Source organism: Onychostruthus taczanowskii, unplaced genomic scaffold (assembly GCF_017590055.1).
Source record: "Onychostruthus taczanowskii isolate IOZ18803 unplaced genomic scaffold, ASM1759005v1 scaffold3, whole genome shotgun sequence".
In the NCBI taxonomy this organism is placed as follows: Eukaryota; Metazoa; Chordata; class Aves; order Passeriformes; family Passeridae; genus Onychostruthus; species Onychostruthus taczanowskii.
In genome coordinates, this window is record NW_024500349.1 from 22,867,301 (window position 1) to 22,888,461 (window position 21,161).

At 39.7% G+C, this 21,161-nt stretch overlaps 1 protein-coding gene across 1 annotated transcript in view; it reads left to right on the top strand.

Annotated features, from left to right (window-relative positions):
• Window positions 1-17,600, top strand: part of ADCYAP1R1 (ADCYAP receptor type I) — a 145,513-nt gene extending 127,913 nt beyond the window's left edge. The window contains exons 14-16 of the mRNA XM_041408592.1: window positions 13,778-13,907; window positions 14,496-14,537; window positions 17,399-17,600. Of these exons, the coding sequence (XP_041264526.1) occupies window positions 13,778-13,907; window positions 14,496-14,537; window positions 17,399-17,587 (361 nt within the window). The 3' untranslated portion in view covers window positions 17,588-17,600. The remainder of the gene's footprint in view (window positions 1-13,777; window positions 13,908-14,495; window positions 14,538-17,398) is intronic.
• Window positions 17,601-21,161: the final 3,561 nt, after the last annotated feature.

Below are 21,161 nucleotides of genomic sequence, written 5' to 3' on the forward strand. Positions count from 1 at the left end.
TTGGTGCCAAAAGGGTGACTTTTTGACAAGCAAAAGGCAGATGTTGGATGGCCAGTGTGTTCTCTAGGAGGACACTGCAGTTTCTGACCCCCAGGTACTGCCAGCTGGGTGCTGGGGCACCCAAGGACCCAGCAACAAAAGGAACTTTTATCCTTGGGTTGATCCTTTCCCACCACAAGAAAACACACTGGGAAACACAGATGATGGTCATTGATGTCAGTGCATGATCAGCAAGGACCTAGTGCTCATTCCTGAGGAATGCCAGGGGAGTAGATACTTGCTGCTTTGATCAATACTAATTCTTGATTTCTTTATTTAAAGTTCTAGAAAAACGAGCTCATGCACTACTATACTTTTCATGTGCATTGCCCAAGGCAAATTATTACTTTGGGTGCTGCTTTGATTTTTTTTTTTGTGGTGTTTTTTTACTTTGGAAGTTTTGGGTGGAAAGGATGGGGGTGTTCATTTGTGCCAGTCTTTTCAGGTAGGGATTGGAAAAAAACCTGAGTGTACTCATTAGGAATGTAAGATCATGCAGGCTATGTACCATAATTAGCAGGAGTGTAATTAACAGGGATTTATTTATTTTCAGATAAAATAATCAAAAGCCCTGTTCTGCTTTGATTGCCTATCTGTGGTTTCAATTGCTGGAAAATCAAACAGCACAGGGTATTTAATGTGTTTATAATGTCCCTGGGCGCTGTTAATGCTACTGAACAACTCGGGGTAAAATGCACCAAAATCCCTCAGGTGCCTGTGGCAAGGACAGGAAGGTGAATTTTTGGTTGTCAAATCTACTTTCCCAACCTAAACATTACATTTCATCCAGTGCATCCTTTACATTCTTACATAAATTATGAAATTAGACCTAAAACTATTTCTGCCTTGAAAGAGGGTTTGTTATTTCATGGGCCCCCAGCCAGAGGAATATTCCAGAAGAGCAAATCAATATTTTCAAAGGAAATTCCATTCCATTTCCAATCATATACAAGCACCTGACCAGAGCTTTGGCAGGATCTGATTTTGAAATCATGGATAACAAGTCTTATTTCTTGTTCATGAAAAAGGGTTCTGCTTCTATTATTTGGAAGTCTTTAGAAGGCAGATTTTAGGGTGCAAGGCCTTGGCCTTCACAGGTGGTGTCTGTGTGGTGGAGGCTGACTCCTGTCCTTTTTCCTCTTGCAGTAGTATTGAAAAATAGGCTGACTTTGTCTTTAAACACTCTTTCTGTGGCTGTAAGGCATTTTAATGGGAAATTTTATGGTTTAAATGGATATACAGACAGAGAAAAGGATACAATGGTGATTTTTGTTGTTGATGAACTCATGAGATTTTGAAATCTGCCTGGGTTAAAATTTCTCCTTGGCTCCATGATCTGTGGCAGCCTTAAAGAGCAATGTTCCTTGTCCACAAACTGCATCCTAAAAGAGCAAACCACAGACTTTTCCCCCCCATCTGTCACAAGAGCAAGCCATGAACTGAAAAAGAACAATTTTGCATTAGAAGAGGAGCCATTAAAAGATGCTCCCTCTCTTGAAAGATCAAGGAGGTGTGCAGGTTAGTGAGGGAGAGAATAATGCCAGGTTTTATCCAACACTGCAATTCTCTTTATAGAAATTATTTTATTTTTTTTTAAACACAGCAAAGCTTGCTGGACACCCAACAGTTCTGTCAAGGGTTGGATTAGCCCTAACAGCCCTGTTTTTACAGAGTTTGAGGCACCAAAAAAAAGGCTAAAGAGTGTTTTATGAGTTCCCATTGAAATGTTAGCGGCATGCATCTGGAAATTTCAGATATAAAGACAGCACCAAAGCCATCATGGCTTGATTGCCATAACTGGTATGGAACAGAACTCAGAACAGCCAGAGGCTCAACCAGAGGGATTTATACATAAGTGCTTGTGTCTGTAGGGTGCCTGTGTAAATATAGGATTTTTGCCCACGCATGTGCTGTCTGAAACACTTTAAATATCTAAAATTGTTCCAGCCTTGCTGCTTAAAAGGCCACAAATACTTTAGCAACGTGCACAATATAAAGCTTCATATTGTAAAAGGAGAGTGGCTGCACTTCACTAAATTTGCTGTAACCTTGTCAATTTTGCAACACACTGGAGCTTCCTGGTTAGCAAAAATAAGGTAGCTTTCAGGAAGAAAATGCAGAACGGATCTCAGATGTGCTTCTGAAGTCACTCCACTTGGTCAGAGTGAAAAACCTAATTTTGATGTGTATTGATATGCTTCAGTTGTCATGGAGATCAGCAGGATAGGGAACGTCCAGTGCCCAAGGCCACTTGACTTTTTGAATTAGCCACGGGTTTGGGTGCAGGATCTTTTATCAGAGTAGCTTGCTTAGATCCTGGGAAATATAATGGGTTTGGAGAATCAGAAAAAAAATTTCAGGAGTTTCAAATTGAGCATTAACTTGGGAATATCCAAAGTAGACCATTCTGGCTGTTTGTCCTTTTCCTCATGCATTGCTCATGTGTCAGGTTGCTGGTTTGAGTGCACTGCTAGACTGAAAGGGATAGATCTGAATTTTTCTTCATCCCCAAATCAGTTTGCACCTCTGATTCTTTGAATCAGTTACTTAATGTAAAGGTGAAGGTGGAGCTGAAGCAACTGGTCACGCAGCAGTTAATGTGAGACTGCAGGAAATGGGGAATAATTCTGACATCTCTGATCCTGAGCCTGCTTTCAGTTTATACCAAGGCTTGATGCCCATCAGCAACCATGGTCTTCCACTTAGTTTTCCCACCATTTACACTTTTGCCTCTATCATATGAGGACAACAGGAATTTACTTTCCCCTCAGTGTCTGTTTCTCCTTGCCATTGATTTATTGTGTCTCACTTCAGCAGCTGGCATTGTTTCACATCAAGTGGGGTTAGTTTTACATCTGGAGAACTTTTAGGACGTACTCCAGGCAAGTACACAGCCTGAGGTAGGGAAGGGACAAGGAAGATGGTGCTGTCCCAATGCAGAAGGTTTTTGATCTGGAAAGACAAATTTCTTGTGAGGATCGTGGGAGTAACAGTGTGTGTCCAAGGAGCTGTGTGGTGCAAAGCAGGCCATCAGTTTTGTAAGAACAAACTCTGCCTGCCTTGGACAGTAAAAGAACATCCTCAAAGGCCACCAGGCTACAGATGCTTAATACAGAATGAAGCCTCAATGTAGGTTGTTGAAACAAATGCAAACTACCCCAAGACAGGACCAATCCAAAGCCATGTGTAAGGTTCATATCACAGTCTTAGTCCCACCTGTGTCATTATTGTGGGACTTCCAAGCTGTAATTCCTCTTTGTATTTCCAATGGAAACACTGGAGTTGTTCAGCTGATTAAGTGTCTGCAAGCCCAGGGTTTTTTAACAAAGGCTGTGCTCTCTTTTTTTTCACGAAGGAGAGTTGTAGAGATGGGTTGTACCATGAATCTGCAGGGATATTGTAGAACATGTAAGGCAGGTGAGTCAAAACAGTGTAACTGAAGCTTCAGAGCTGCAAATTATATAAACCCAGTGTAGTTATAGTGATGCTGATCTCTGCCAGCTGACAGGAATCAAAACCTGTCTGTAATGCTTGAAAATCCACTTCTTGTGTCAGCCTGGGACAATAAACTGTCAGTGGGCTTTGCTCGTTTGCTTTCTTCCAAGGACAATGAGCTAAATCTCATTGTCAGGTATTTATGCCTGGGTTTGGATATTCATAACAGTAAAGTATTCAAAATGTTAATTTATGTAAGAATCTCATTTGGCATGGTACATTTTTCTCATTGAACCTCCTATTGTCTGCTGCACCTCAGTGATGTTACTGCACCTCCAGCAGAATTATTCCACAGTGCACGACTTGGATCTGTTCCCTGCACTCAGAGACAATAACCCAGCTTGGGAAAACAGGAGCTCCAGAATTAATACAGGGCAAGAATCAGGACACAGGACCTTGAAGCTACAGTTGTTTTTGTTGGAAGAATTCTGCCCTCTGCTACCAGCTTTATTCTCTAGAGCACAGGCAAATATTGGGCTTAATCTCTTCAGTATTTAACTCCAAGTATAGCAATGGTGTTCTTCTTCATTTTATGTCCACTCTGCAGAAGTTAGAAAAAGGCAAGAATGAGCACTGTAGATAGAATTTTTTGCTCTCTTTGACCATTCTGTTTCACCTTAAATGTTCAGATCTACTCAAGGGTCAGATTTACTGGACAAAAAGTTCCAGTCCAAATTCATGTTTGTTAAACATTTGTTTTTAACCACAGCATTAATCTGCAAGCAGTCATTCAGCTCCTTATTTTGGTGCCATTAGCAAGGAAAAGTAGAACTCTAGGTAACAAGACTAAGAATTTGGGATTTGTTTTCCATTAAAGGCTAGAGACACAGTTTCTTTTTTTTTTTTTTTTTAAATTTGGTTTGGTTTGGTTTGGTTTTCTTTCATGAAGAGCACAATATTTGTTGTATTTTTAGCAAGACAGCAGGGCATCTACCTGGTTTAACAAATCAATCCTGCTGGGCTCCTTCCACAGTCAGTAGAGACCTACCCAGTCCAGAGAAGAAAATCCTTTAGTACAGGATTTTCACTTTAAACAACTTTGTTTCACTCCTTATTTCACTTTAAACAACAATTTTAAAATAGGTCAGGTAAATCTCACTTTATGGCCGGTTTCTCACCAGTGACTGCCAAGCTAGCATGGGGTGACAAGGAAAAAGGCATGCAGCTAAAAAAATTAGGGGAGATAGAACTAAAAGACAACTTTGCTGAGGAGCACCTGGGCTTAGTCTGTGTCTGGATGAGAGGGTGAATGGCTCTGCCTGCACACAGTGGGTCAGAGCTGCAGCCACTGCAGTGGGATGGAACTGTAGAATCTGTTTGTTGTTCACAAAATAAGTTCTGCTTTTCAAACTATGCCATCTGATCTGTAAGGGCGTGGGGTTTGTAAATGTAGTTGGTGTTTTGAAGGCAAACAAGTGCAGCTTCAGGGAATCCTCAGCTCCTGAGCAGCAAGGAGGAGATTTCTCCCAGCCTAGAGAAGTATCAGCTGAGGGGAGGAGGGTGTGTGATATAAATAATATATTAGACAGATCTACTTTTCAGTTTTCTCCTCTCTCTCCCATACAATCCCTCTGCTTACACTTTGGTTAACTTTCTACTGTATTTTCAATGCTTTATTTCATTGGTTTGTTTCTGCATTCCTTCTCCTGCTACTACACAGCTGCCAATCCTACTCATGGTGGGGTTACATAGACTTTCTTGAGCAGGGTGCACAAAAGATTCTCCACGAGGAGCAGTTTAATTTGCATGAATCAAGTTCTACCTTGACTGAGTTTCCCAAAGGATTCCCCTTCAGCACATTCAGAGACAAGGCACAAACCTCATCATTCCCCACGTGTTGGTAGCGACCTAAATCCAGGACCGTGACCATTTTCATGATGGATGTACTTGGATAATGCAGCAAAACCTGGATCAGCATGCTCGTTTCCCTCCTCTTAAGCACCTCTGAGACATCTAGACTGGAATTACAACTCCTTTTGCCTCAGATTTGTGTTCTCTCTCATTTGCATCGAGACGTCCCGGTGTTCAGTGGCCTTCAGCCACATCATCCATGGCTCATTTCACCCCGGGAGTGTTTAACTTTTTCTTTCCCCTTCCACCCTAGCACCCTCCCTCTTCCTCCCAGATGCAGCTGCAGTCCCTGCCCAGGACACTTGCGGTGAGACTCAGCTTGTTTGCCTTTAGCTGTCTAAAGTCTCGTGCTCGATCTGAGCAGTCCAGTCGTCGTCTGTGGCCACTCGGGGACACCAGGGCACCTCCGTCAGACAGAGCATCCCCTGTGCCTTAGATGTCTCTGTCACACAGGCCAGCTCAGCCTGGAAGTCCCTGCTCTTTCCCTGAGTGAGCTCAAGGTGATAGTTCAGTTTGGAATCTGTCTTTGGCACGTAGAGTTAGATGTGACCGACTCTGTCCTCTGTGTGCCTACAGAGGTCTGAGGATCCTGCCCTGATTCGTGCAGTGTTTTCGTAGCCATGCTCTCATTTAAATTCATTTTCTTATATTTGTCTATTTTTTTTTTTTACTCCTTTATATTTTTTTTTTCTGGTTCCTGCCTCCTCTGTCTCCTCTCTCTTTCTCCCTTTCCTTCCACCAACGTCTCTACTTGGATAATAAATAAAGTTTGCAAAATAAAAGGGGAGGGAGAAAGGAAAGAAAATGTCTATAAATTCTGTACTCTAAAGATCTGGGACACTTTACACCATCTAAAATCAGAGAGGTGACTATATCAAAATTAGCAATGGCAGAAAATAAATGCTAACAGCACAAAAATATTAAGGTTTTCCTAAGAAGTTCTAGCATTGTTTTCCATCACAAACCCGTGTGTCAATGTCCCCTCACTAGGTGTGGAGAAGCAGTTAATCCATAGATAATATTTTCAAAATCAAGTCTGTTTTTTTCAATAATTCTAGTAAATACCACGTGCTGTCACATTAGATCTCTTCACCAGGAAAACCTATAAAAAAATCAATCCCTGTCAAATGAAACAGGACATAAGCAGTAAAGGAAACATGGATGGGAATTTATTTCAGGTTGCCATGGCAACATTAAGTATATCATTGAAGACCACAAACCTCTACAACAGCCCATGGCTAAGACTTTTCAAAGTGATTATTGATTTTTAGATGTTTCCTTTTCAGGTTCTGAACTTTAATATCCCTCATAAGTGCTTCTTTTCAACACGGGCTGAGCAGCCCTCTTGTGGTAAAAATTGGTCTGAGAAATGTGTTTCAGATCAAGTGATCAAAAAAAGGAGTGGCACTCAAAATCCGTAGTCACTTCTGAAAGGCTCAGTCACAATAAAATGGAACTATCCCTTAAACCTCCTTGCTCATTTTTGATCAGTCTAAGTGGACAATTAATCCCTAAATCAGCTCTGTGAAAAGCAGGTGGTATGAAAATTTAGCACAGAAATTCTAGTGTAAAAGGAGCAGTCATTTTCATGTTTACATCCCCAGCAACATCCAAAAAATGAAATTAATTTTATGAGTTGAAACACGGTTGCTATACTCATTTGCTGGATGTGTCCATGCACCAAGACTGTGTTCTTTCCAGCTCTTATACTGTAATATTTAATAACAAGACAATTATCAGGCTTTAATTATCCCAAAGGAAGCAAAACATAACTCCAGAAATGGGGATTGACTTAAAGGAGTTAAAAATAGGGGGAAATGCGTGTTTTCAATTCAACCTGGTTTACTGTTCAGATTATAACTTCCATGAGTTGTGAACACAGATCTTAGACTGTGTAACAGAAACAGAGTTGGGTTTGTTTGAACAAACTTAAATGTTTGCCTTGAAGGCAATTGCTTTAAAAATCAACTTTATTATCCTTTATATTAATGGAGATTTATCCTTTATTGTCCTTTACATTAATGGAGATTTAGTCAGGGTACTCAGTGGTGTTTGGTGTTCATCTCATCCTACAGTGGACATCTAAAAACAGCTCAGATGTACCTGTTTTAAATAAATAAACGGGCATTAATAAATGGGCATTTCTCTCTCAACTGTTTATTCTGATGATTCTCAGGGTCCTAAGGATGTCCATTTTGCTTACACATCTGTTCTGTAAACATCCAGCCTCTCCTGAGGTGAATCCCACCAAAACAACCACGTGTTGAAAACAAAACAAAAACTCTCCCCTTGAAAGAGGACAAGAAATCACTGTTTTCAATTTTCGTATTCTTCAGCGCAGATATAAAACCTCTTATAGGATCCCTCCAAATGCCTCCATGTTTCAGATTTCCCTTCTGATTGATTCATGTAAATGAGCCTCTCCTGGCTGGTTGGAAAGGAACTATTTTGTTCTTTGTTCCTAGAATCCAGCATGCAGGGATCAAGGTCCTCTGCTCTACGGTGTGTGAGCCTGCTGCTTTGATGAGCACACTGTCTTAGTGTGTGTGACAAAAAATAAGTGGGCACCTCCAAAACTACCAGCCAGATTCCATACTGAGCTCCCTCCCCATCACTGAGGAAGATGGAAAAACAGCTTTGGTGTCCTTACTAGAACTCTTTGTTAAAAAACAAGGGATCCACACTACAATGGAAATGAGGAACACCTGATCCAATTCACCTTAGATTGATCCCCATCCTACGAGTTTATGTTACTCTCTGATTGTTCTCCATGAGCATGCAGTCAACTCTCATTTAATCTATTGTTCTGTGACCCCCTGTACAAAACCTTGCGGGTCCTGTGTATTTTGGATGCCTTAGCGCTGCCCCCCTGCCCTCAGGGTGTTTGAGTTTTGGTTTGTCCGTGAATCAGCACATCAAAACGGCCAGCAACAGCCAGTGCACTTTAATTTTTATTTAATCTTTTAATTTCTGCTTCAGTCAAGCAGCTGGTTTGTGCTGTGAGTCCATCCTGTCGTGTCTGCTTTCCATCTTTGTGACGTGTCTCATGAAATGTGTTGAAAGTGACCTACCTTGGCCTGTTCACGATATGCTGAAAAAAATGCTAATCTTGTCATATTTAGCAGCTGCGTTCAGAAATGCTACTGTAAGCCTAAGAGGGCTAACCAGCACTCTTGCAAGATGTCAGAACTATCAACCATTACCCTGTAAGTGTACGCACTCCTGTGACATTACTGTGTGTGTATGACGCATGTTGCAGTTAAATGAGTGGATGAGAGCAGAGGGGAAAGCAGAGAGCAAAGCATTCATTTAGTTCTTGTTGCATGTAGAATTTTTTCTTTGTTCTTGTTCTGTGCTTTTGCCAATGCGCCACGATTGAGGATTTTAAGGTTGATTTAATTTTTTTCTTTTTTTCTTTTTTTTCTTGTAATTATGGCTGATGCAATTGATGGTTTTGGGTAGTGTCTGTACAGAATTAATAGCTGCTCTTTATTGTACAGCAATTGTGCCTTCATACTGAGAGAAAATAACCTGAAAGTTTCCTAGAAAAACTGTGTGAGGTTAAGTCAATCAGACCCTCAGTGGATATAAAACATCTTTTGTCCATTGAACTGAGTGAAGTTAATTTCATAAACACCCAGGGGTGAGGAAAGGCTAAAGCTGACCTCATATCAAAATGAATTGTGTCCATCAGAAGTTATAGAATCATAGAATCACTGAGCTGGAAAAGACCTGCAAGATCATCAAGTTCAGTCCAATATTGTCAAATATCATCAAATATAGAGTGAGGCATCCAGAAGAGTGAATAAAAGCCATTCATCCAAGAGTTGTGTGAATTAATCACTATCCTATAGTCCATGTGACCCCTTGCTCCTTGCACAAGAAGCCCACAGGTTTTCACAGATTCATGGAATCATTAAGGTTGGAAAAGAGCTCCAAGGTCATCCTCTCGTTTTGTTTAGATGAGGTGCAATTTCAGACATCTGTAATATGTTTCCAGGTGATCTGTCTCCTGAATTTCACAGCAGTTCTATAATTGTGTATCAACATTCTCTCACGTGTCCTGACACACAGACCCAAAACTCCAGAATTTTGCTAAAGAATATTTAGTAGTTATCTTCAACACCATTAAGGAAGAAAGATTGGTTTGTAACTTAACTGCATATTTGGTTATGTTTTTTTAGTTAAGAAAAATAAATTAAAGTGAATTTTCTGTGAGATTTCATATATCTTTGAGGTATTTAAGAAATAGAACAATGAAGATGCTGAAAAATATTCAGTCAACCGACTGGAACTGTGCAAAAGCAGATAGAAATAGAGAAGACAAAAAGGAGCAGCTCCATCTTCTACACAGAGAGCAGCTGAAGACTAAGAACAGTTAGGTAAAACTAGGATTTAGGTTTAGGAGGAGATAGTTTGAAATTTAAAGTTCAGTGCCTAATGAACATCCTGATGCAGCACAGATGTCATGTTGGGTCTTTGCAAAGAACCAAGGTTTACATTAAATGCAGCATTTCTGAAAGATGGGAGACTGATAACTCTCTAAGGTGAAATTCTCTACCTAGTCAAGGGCAAGAAGAGTTCAGCCTAAACAGGAGGTATTTTAACCCATGTTTTTTCTGTCTGTTGAAGTAAGAAAGTCTTGGTAATCTTCCCTGTTTTTCAAGTCCTAGGTCTGAATATGTGGTTTATGCATGGGAAAATTAAAAATCTGGAATTAGTCAGGTGTTACCTCAGGTGTTTTAGAAGTGATGCTGCAGACCTAATTAAATTTTGGAAAAGATCTGTCAAGGAGATTACTGAGGTTCCTGAAAGTCACTTTAATATGTTCAGCATTTTGTGATAAAATAGATCCTTCAGTTTATTAAACATGAGCTGTGTTGAACATTTCATTATAATGACATCCTGTGCATTCATGGTTTGCTCTTTATCCTTCAGTTTGAAATATTGTCACGATTCTTTTTTGCACAGATTTATCACGGACATGATGAATGAACCATTGCCCAGAGAAATTGGGTTCCTCTAATCTAAACCTCACAAATCTACAGAGCTGAAATTTGTGTGACAAACTCACTCCAGGTTCCCTTTGAGATCAATGGATAGATTTTAGAATGTGATAAGAATTTCCTTAAGGGCAGAAGATTTGTCCTTTTGTGTCAGTGGTTCTTGCTCGTCATTGACAATAAAGGGAATTTAAATCTGCATTTAATTTAACTAAAAATAGATGCCTTCATTGCAGATATGTCACAGAATTAAGTTAATCAATATATACATAAATAGATGTACTCAATACCCACAGGGTTTACAACAGGAGTCACCTTTTGTTAAAAAGACATCTGTAGTGCACAAGAATTATGTTATAAAAGTGTATTTTTCTCTGCATTGGCTTTAGAGACATTTTAAAAATAATTTCATTATCAATATCTACACTATATAGTGTCCAAACCTCGGTGAGGTAAATGTTGCTTTTCAAGACTACACACCTTTATGTCTTCATTGCAAAAGTTTATATTTGATCAAAGTATTTCATTTAGGACAGCTTTTGAACTGGGCAAATCCCTTACTGCAGAGAGGCAGGACTAAAAGGCAAAAAAAAATCTAATTTTCCTTCAAAGTCTATGGTTTCAAGATTTTTGCTTCTTTTTTGATTTTTTCTCTCAAAAAGGTTCAGAGGTTGAAACTTCAGCAGTCTCCTTAATAAATGTGGACGTGCAATGGAAATATAAAAGCACAATTCTTTCAAATACTGGTCAAATTAGACAACATTCGTATTTAGGGTTTCTTTTAACATAAAATTCTAATTTCATTATTCCATAGAGGAGTGAGGGAGAACAGAGGACACCATTATTTGTTTGTACTAACACTTAATGGAAATTTCACATTCATAGCCATGCTACTGGAGAAAGTCTTATGTTTGAAGGGATTTTAAGGAAGATAACAGCTGGAAAACAGAGTGTCAGCCTCAACAAAAATTGATATTCAAATTGCTTTTGGGTTTTTTTTAAGTAACCTTAAGACTTTACTCTCTCTGGGGGAATATGAGCAAGGCTTTTGCTAGACCTTTTGGAGAACATTATGTTCCCAACAACTGAACAGTTATTGTCCTCAGAACTTCTAGATCCACCCCCTGCAAGTTTCTTGCCTGTCTGAAAGAGCGGGGAAGAAAAGAGGATTAATATCTTTGGCTGTCACACACCTGAGAATTCCACTGTATCCTTTAAGATTTTCATTCCCTGTTGCACATAAACTGATACATCTCACAGGACCTGCTTTAAGTCTTCTCTCTTCCCAGTGTTCATGAAAAAAAAACCAATTTATCATCAGCATTTATAAGCATTAATGTCTCTCAAGGTTTTTCTTATCATTAAGATCTTCTTTTCCTCTTTATTGATCTTTGTGTTATTTAATGCATTTTCTTCCTCGCTTTTATGACAATATTGAAGACAACACCTCAAATAAGTTGATGATGGCATTATATTTCCACATCCTACAAACTAATTATGTGATTAATCAGGTATGATTAATGCCAGAAAACTGACAATAAAAAAGACTTCCTCTGCATCTTCCCCTGAATTAATCTCCCAAGAGTGCAGCGAGACAGAACATATTAATAGACAATTCTATTCTGACTTTTAGATCAAAACAACATTTGTCCTTTTGTTGTTGTTGTCATTAAGTCTGAATATAAATGATAGAAGATATGGAGAGATTATTTTTTTTGTCCAGTTTATTACCTTTAGCTTGTTTTTTTTTCTTTTAAATTCCACTACTACTTTATGACACTTACATTCTTTACATCCCTTTTTTACAGAGATGGCATTATTCTTTAATCTCTTCCTCAAAGTTTCTGTTCCTTTTTATTAACCTGATTGTATGTCCATAGAGAAAAAGGACTAGAAAGGACTCCAAAAGCTCTTTTACACTGGCTCACTCCTGTAGAGATTACTTTTTTAGATATCACCAAAGCTGGACACTGAATGCTCTTCATCACCCTGCTCTGAGGTTGTTCCTCTCTTTTCAAAAGATTTTGGCCAATGTCTAATTTTATCACCCACAAGAAGTGTGTTCTCTGCTTGGTGGGGTCTTCCACCAAGACCTGAGGTTTGGTGTCCATCAGATTTCTGGCTCAGGTGTGTCCAGTGCAGTCTCCAGGCAAGAGATGGGGTGAATTTATCCCCACTGGGGCCCAAAGTCTGACTGAGAGACACCAGCACTGCACTCATTTCCCATTCCCAGATCACTACTGAAGATAATTGTGCTCACAAAATTCTTGAAAGTGTGTTAATTAAATCTTCTAAAACAAACACATCAGTTTGGGTTATCACTGAGCATGAATTAGAAATTCAAACCTGTCTGCAATGAAGCAAGTAGATAAAAGCAGAGGGACACTGAGTTTGAACAAATATGCAGCTCTTTGAAAAATCTTTGCAGTTTTTTGCCTTCCTTTGTCCTCCATCTGCCTTCTTCACTTACCTGAACATAATCAATTATATTCTTCCCCTCTGAAAATGTCTTGGAGGTTTTTTAGGTCACTTTGTTTGTAATAAAGAACTTGCCTTATTTTCAGAACAGTTGCTTTCTCTTTGCTCTTTCTTTTGCTGCTCAATCAGACAGTGACGCTCACCAAAACATGTACAAGTCTTTGCTGGCCCCTGATTTGGGTCAATTTCACCAGTAATGTGCTCACATGTAAAGCATTCATTTCCAACCCTTTGGTTTATATCAGCTGAGCTTAATTTCCCTTTAAAATCTCTTTATACTGAAGCAGTGAAATAGTTAAACAGTGGAATTGCACTTAGGTTTCCAACAGTGTAAATTAAGGACAAAATCAAACCTACAGGAATAGTTGTGAGTACAGGAACATGCAGGGGGATTAACTTTTACTTGTATGGCTGTAGGTTTTTTTAGCTTTTTTTGTGTGGTTGTTTTGGATTTTTTTTTTCTGTGCAGAAACATATTCACACACACACACAGAAATCAACAAAAAGAAGTGATTTCAAACACTCCACTGGGATTAAGCAATTGGGTGAGAGGTTTATAATTGTACCATAGTAGCAGTCTGAATCCCTTAGCAAAATTCCCTTCATTTTTTGGCATGGTAGGAGAAAATTCCTGCTTATAATAATGCAAATAAAAATAGCAGCAGTGAGCATTAAGCATAATTAATGTGCCATTACTGTAGCAGTGTGAAGAAGGGGGAGCAAACTGCAGTGTGTGTGCAAAGAGTCTTTGGGAACAATTAGGAATGTTGCATATTTGTTTGTATAATTACGCGGTGTACGTATTTCCCAAAAGTCTGTCAGCAAAATATTTTCTGTGCTTTCTTCTTTAATTAAAGTGCAGGTTGCTAGTTGCAAGGCTGCATTAAAGTTCTTTCCCTCTGTTGTGACAGGAGACTGGCTCGCTCCACCCTGCTGCTGATCCCTCTGTTTGGAATTCACTACACGGTGTTTGCCTTTTCTCCTGAGAATGTCAGTAAGAGGGAGAGGCTGGTGTTTGAACTGGGACTGGGATCCTTCCAGGTGATTATACACTGAATTCAGCTTTCCTTAGAACCAAACCCCTGTTCTTTATAACTACTTTGCATGCACAGCTCTCAGAGTGTGTCTCTGCTCATTTATGGGTATGTTTTGCATACCAGGATTTTGGGTTTGTTTGTTTGCTTCTTGTTTGTTTTTTTTTTTTTTAACTCCACCTATTTTGTATTGAATGCTCTATTAAAACTATACTATAGTCTATATTACATTAATACTATATTACAACTGTACTAAAGATATACTAAAAGATACTAAAGAAAAACCTGTGGCTGCCTTCAGGCAGTCAGGCTCAGCTTTGAGTGATTGGTTAAGGAAACAAAACAATCCTCAGCAGAATCCAACTGACAAATCCCTTCAGGTAAACAATCTTCCTAACACATTCCACATGTGCAAAAACAACAGGAGCAGCAAGTAGAGATAAGAATTGTTTTCTCTTCTCCTCTCTGTGCTTCTCCAGGAAAAACCCTGGGAGAGAGAATTTTCTCTCTGTTCAGAGAATGTGAATTCCACAGTTTTCTGTCATTCCTTCAAGATTTGAATTACTTTCTTTTTTTTCCTCTCCCATTTCCCTAGGGTTTTGTTGTTGCTGTTCTCTACTGCTTCTTGAATGGGGAGGTAAGATTTTTAATATTAAATGTCCTTCACCTGTCATCCACATCCCATTTTCTTGTGGGAGTAACTGCTGTTCCAACTGTCCATTCTAACTCATTATCTACCATAATCCCTGATACTTTAGTCTGAATCTCACAATTCTCAGAAAAAAAGAAAAAAAAAAAAAGAAGAAGAAAAAGTATTTATGATATTCAGGATTGATTTCTATTTCATTGTGGTGTGATTAATGTATCAAAAAAAAAAAAAAAAGAAGAAGTATTTATGATACCTTTATCAAACCAAAACATTGGCCTTACCAGAGATGTTGGCTCAGATTAAGGCTTCCTGACAGGTAGGATATGGACAGGTCTCTTTTGACATGTCATCCCAGGTACAGAATTTTGCTCTGATTTTGTTGAATTTTGCACTGTTCTTGCCAGCCCACTCTCCCAGCCTGTGCAGCTCTCTCCAAGAGGTCTGACATGTCTCTGTCCCCACCCAGTTTGGAGCCATCAGCCAAATTGGTGATGGTGCTTTCAATATGAGATTCATCAGAAGATGGTGAGGGCCTGGCACACGTGAAGCTGTGGCTGCCCCTGGATTCCTGGAAGTGTCCAAGGCCAGGCTGGACAGGGTTTGGAGCACCCTGGAGTAGTGGAAGGTGTCCCTGCCATGGCAGGGGGTGGAAGAGATGACCTTTACGGTCTCTTCCAGCCCAAACCATTCCATGCCCTGTGGAACAGTGTGGGCTCCAATATCAATACCTGGAGGACACCATTAGTGATAAAGTGCCAGGCTAAATAAAAAACCATTGTCCACCTCTGAGTGTGGTCTCCTTCCCCTCTTGCAGATCATCTACCCACCCTAAATCTTGCCAGCTTTCATAGGAAAAGGCTGAGGAGAACAGTGTCAAACCCTCCACTGAAGGCTGAGTTTTCTTGGGCACCACCCAACTGGTGCCAGCTTCTCTCCTGAGCTCTGCCACCTTCACCCCTACACACACACAGCCCAAAGGTGTCAGGTGCCCAGAGCCATCCCCCAGACACCACCTGGGTGCCTTGCAAGCCTCACACTCCTCTCAGCACATGGCAACTGCTGCTGGCCACATCTGTGGTTTCTTCTGCTTCTCCTGTTCCAATCTGCATTTCCCTGCCTGTTTGACTGAACAGCTGAAGTAATTTCTGAATTGATGGAAAAGGTTTCCCTGCTCAGTGTTGCCTTAAGAGGAGCATGGAATGTCTGGAGTTTATCCATTCTCTCCTCCACTGCTACACATCTTTTGGGCAGCACAACAGTTGGAGTCTTCTCCTAAAATCAACTTCTTTCCTCCTTTTCAAGGGGGCTGACTGCTGGTATAGCCTGGCATTGCTGATCTCTGGTACAAAGAGGTCTCAAACTCCTTAATCCAAGTGATTCCCTCTCAGATAAACCACAACAAACTCCAAGCTCATCAAACAAACTTATGGGTTGTCTTTGCTCATGGGCATAGTCAAGGTCTCCTGAATCCCCTTGGAAGGAGTGTGGGGGGGTGGTTCTTAGCCAAACCAACACAACCAAGTTAATTAAAGCTATTTTCCCTCTCAAGATATCAGAAAATGGTAATTAGAGAATGTCTTGTGCCTCCACTAAATTTCCTACAGCAAGAAAATGTTTGGAATATCACACTCTTGCGGGTGCAAACACTATTCCCTTTTTACAGAGAAAATATAACTCAATTCTCTATCTAATTTTTAAATAGCTATGTTTTAGACAACTTCAACCCAAATAGGAATTTGTAGGTCTTAGAAGGAAAATGTAAGTTTTCCAGTTGGATTTTTCCTCCCTGTAGTTTTTTGGGGTTTTTTTTTTTTTTTTTTTTTTTTTTTTTTTTTTTTTTTGTTTTGTTTTGTTTTTTGGTTTTTTTTGTTTTTTTGGTTTTTTTCTCCATACAGTTGAAGCCCTTGTTGAGCATTTTGACTTATACTCATCCATTTTGACAATATCAATCCAGGAAAATTCATCAATAACTGTTACAGACACGACAAACATCTTTGACACAGAAGCTCATTGGAGATTGGAAAAATATCTTGGGAAAACATCTCTACATATTTTCTTGTTCTTACACTATTTCATTCAGAAATACAATACAGGAATGAGTAATCAAGTAAATGTTGGCCCGAGTTACTACAACCTCTCTTATATTAAATCTTTACTACTTTATATATTTATACACTTGTGCACACCCCAGAGTGTTGTCAGGAAACTCGTAATGAGTGAAAAGTAGAAAAGCTGTAGGATTATTTACTTATTGCCTGATTGAACTTCTGACCTTGAATTGTTTTACTCTTGGTGATTTACTGTGGATGCCAATAAAAAAATAACCTCTCAAGAAAAGGAGGGTGGCACAGATGTGCATTAATCCCAGAGCTGGTCTGCTTGGAGAGGATCTGAAAGCAAGAGGCAAAATTTTGTGTAAACATCCATCCATTAATGGCAGCTGAGAGAAGCTGCCTCTGTGGACAGGGTGTTTCAATATTATCCAGTATTTTTGATTGCTGTTTTCTTTGGCTCCTTGCTGTATCTTTGGTACTGGCCAATGAAGAAAACAGGCTATTTTTTTCCTCCAGGTAGTGTTGATCAGGTCTTCCATGCACCTCTGGGCTGATCCTAAATTATCTGAAATCAGACACAGAACCTGGGCTAGGCTGTAGTTCCTCACTACACGCCCAGACCTCTTACCAGCCATGGAAAAGTAATTTCAGATTTCGCTGAACTGAGGAGTTTAATAATAAGCTTAAAACCAGTTCTGTCGAATTGTGGGATTTTTTCTAATCTTGATAATTTGTCAGCATGTCCTCGAGCGGCTAAGTACATAAAAAATGACCTTTTGAAGTTTCTCCCTAAAGGTGCAATCAGAAATAAAGAGAAAATGGAGGAGCTGGAAAGTCAACCGGTATTTTGCTGTGGATTTCAAACATCGCCATCCTTCTCTAGCGAGCAGCGGAGTGAACGGGGGGACACAACTCTCCATTCTGAGCAAGAGCAGCTCTCAGATTCGGATGTCCAGCATAAATGCAGAGAACCTGGCGACATGAGCAGCTGAGGAGAGCAAAGCAACCAACGAGCAAACCAAAAACCATCCCTTGGAAAAGAAAAAAAAAAGGAAATAATAGTTTTGGTGGTGGTGCAGGTCTCGCTCCCTTTCCTTTCCTTTCCTTTCCTTCCCTTCCCTTCCGTTCCCTTCCCTTCCCTTTCCTTCCCTTTCCTGTTTCCTCTTTCCTCTTTCCTTTCCTTCTTTCCTCTCCTCTCTTCTCCTTCTCCTTTCTTCTCCTTTCCTTTCCTCTTTCCTCTCCTACCCTGAGGTGAAAAAGAAAATGAAATTTGTAAATATCTCTTTTTAACAGTCACTGTAAATACCCAGCTGTACTCAAGGCCATTAATGGAGAATGTTTAAAAGACAAACAAGAGGCCAAACCCACCCACTCAACTATTCCCATTTCAGAGCATCTGCGAGTAATCCGTGTCCGTCCAAAGTAACAAGTGATTGCTGTGCAGTTGTGATCCTTGGTTGCCAAACTGATCCTACTCTGTGAATGGACATGACCGTTGTCATTTTCCCACTGGGTTTCCATTTTGGGTTGGATTTGCCTATTTTTGTTTTTTCCTGGTCCAACATGTCTTAGCCTGTCCCTGTCTTTTGGCACGTGAATTTCCGCCGTGTTTCTCTTTGGAGTCTTAGGATGGAGCAAATGTGCTTGGGTGGATCAATCCAGCTGATTCAGGAGGACCTCCAGAAAATTGAGTTTATGGCTGGATTCAGACATTCCCAATGGATTTAGAGGAACAGCTGTGCCAACACCAAACTGCACATCAGTGCAGGAGCTTCAGGCGAGAGCAGTGGGACCTGCTGTGCTTTCCATCCCCAGGGACACTCCCAGGAATGCTTTCTGTTCTAGCTAAGCTGTGAATTTTCTAAAAGGGCCATGCAGTTGAGATATAGCTCTATTTTTGGCATTGATTGATAGATTGATCATTTGGACTCTATAACACAAATAACTGTCCCTCCTCTCCCTCCTTAAGAGCAAGAGGCAGTTCCAGGGTGGCCTTTCCCTCCAGATGACCTTGAACCCTCTGCTCCAGTGGCCACACGTGCCATGGGTGGCTTGGGGGGCAGTGCTGTCACACAGAGTGCCGTGCCTTTGCAGCCTGGTTGACTTCGGAGTGCTGACTCTTCCCTGCCAGAGCAAAGAGGCATGAGAAGGACCTGGTGGGATCACCCTGGAAGGTAAAAAAAAAAAATCACCTGAATTTGGTGAGGGAAAAAAAACCAACTAAACTGAACACTAGGATGGCACGGAAGGAAAGGATAAAGACTTTGGATGACTTCCCACACCTGGCAGTTCTCTCTCTCTTGGGATATTCTGTTTGTTTCACCACCAATGGTCTTACTGCTTTTCTTGGAGAGGAGCTTGAATGTTCTTTCAACCTTTGCCTTGTAGTTAAAGCCACGACTGCTACAAATCTACTTCAACCCAATGTCGATGATGTCAATTCTTAAGAGTCTTTATACAGCGCAAAAAAAAAAGCCTCAAAGGCCATCCTAGCGCTCCCTTCATCTTGGATTTATGGATTTATGAACTGAGAAATATATATATATATATCAAATATATATATATGTGCGTGTATGTGTATGCATATATTACAAACAAAGATGAAAATGACATTTTAAATGTGAAGTTTTTGACTGAAACTAATAGTAACCAGGAAATTCAAAATTCAGGCTTGTTCTTCGATGTTAGTTGACATGATCATAACTAAAAACAGAAAAAAAAAGTGAAATACTTGGAATTTTTAGTGTCAGCTGAGTGTGAGCTTTTAATTTCACTGGTTTTTGTTAGTTTAAGTACAAAAGAAAAAAGAGTTTTGGTGTCATTTTAAGCAGAGATTTTTAAAGATAATCATAGTTTACTTATTTTTAAAAGGAGAAAAAAAGAAAGCTCTCAGAAAGTTGTGAAAGAAATAATAATTATAGTAATACTTAACACTTATATAATCCTTTACGGGAATATTCTGCTCTTAGCTGGAGCCATCTAAATGAATGTAAATTAAATTGAAAACAGACAGAAATGTTGTTTGAGGTCATATTGATAGAAGATCATGCTCTTAAGTGATGGGTACAGCCCTGTCATGTGAAATCTGCCGTGGCACAGAGGACCAGCAAAACAGCTGAAACCACTTCCACTGCACTCCAGGTTCACAGATGGGATTTATATGATCCAAACACCTTTTTTTCCCAAGTTTACAGCACCAATTTGCTGCTCTGAGAGCAGAATTTTTTTCCCCTCTTCCCAGCTCTCTGTAAAAGTCAAAGTGTTTTTAACTGATAGATTGTCCCTTTGTCTTTCTTCAGATGTTTCTTAAAGCTATTTTAGAATGTTTCTCCAGGAATCAGGTACTTTGCTGTCCAGACACAGCTGGGGAAAGGCAGATTTATCAGGTAAATGAAATTTGGAAATTTTATGTAGGGCTTTCACAAGGATTATATTGCCAAAACTGTAAATGTATTATTTGAAAAAAAAAAAAAAAAAAAAAAAAGCTATTTTTTTGCATGAATGGCTATTAGCCAGTTTTCAGTCATTAATAAATTAGAATTGTGGAGAAAAAGATGTCAAAAAACTGCCTCTAGATGGAGACTTTTTCTTGTTTTAGCCCAGAGCAAGAAGGTGTTTGGATATTTTTTTTTTCTTTTTTTTTTTTTTTTTTCTGTTGTTGAAATTATTCTGAGCTTACTTCTGGTTTTTGTTGTTTTCCTGGCCATCCTAGAGTGCTCTGCAGTTTGAGTTGGTGGATCTCAGTCCAGTGCCTTGTGGGCAAATGTCCACATCACCAAAACCACCCTCTGACCCTGCACACTGGAGACCAGGTCCTCAGCTAAATTAAATCACTACAGAAAACTGCTGTTATTGTTAGAATAAACTGCTTCACCTGGAATTGGGATTTGGCCTCAGCACATTGTTATTACCTTTAAGTTTTGGTGGTCCCAGATAGAGAGTCCAAGGATGGAAAAGTTGTGAAAAGTTGGATTTGCTCCTTAATTCCTTGAGCCAATGCTCAGGAGTTTGGAGAACAGTGGAAGAGAAATTTCTGCTGTTGCAGACATTGTGTTTCTTGTTCAGTAGAAAAATTGAATCTGTTCACCAGCACTGAATTTACCAGAAGAAATGGGATCTTCAACATATTAAATACAAAATATAGTACACAAAAAAAAAAAAAAAATAAAATAAAAAAAAAAATAAAAAGAGAGAAAGAAAACATTCTATTATGATTTTATTTATCTGAATAGAAGTGTTGATGCACTGGCAGATTTTTTTGGCTTTTCCTGAGTCGCTGGAACTTTCCCAGTGTCCCTGGAAGGGACAGGTCACACTTGAGGTGGACACAGTTATGGGACCCAGACTCTGATGCCATGGCACAAATGAGCTCTCCACAAATCTCTCTGTTGAATGTAAGCTGCAGGTGCTGGCCAGGCGTGGCCACCCCACAGTGGCTGTTTTTCCATTTGTTTCAGGAGGGAAGAATCCAACAGGCAGTTTGCTTCTCTGTGTGTGTAAATATCAACTGAGTGTAACAGTGCTTTGTTTGATTTTTCACTGTGAAATATATTTTGGA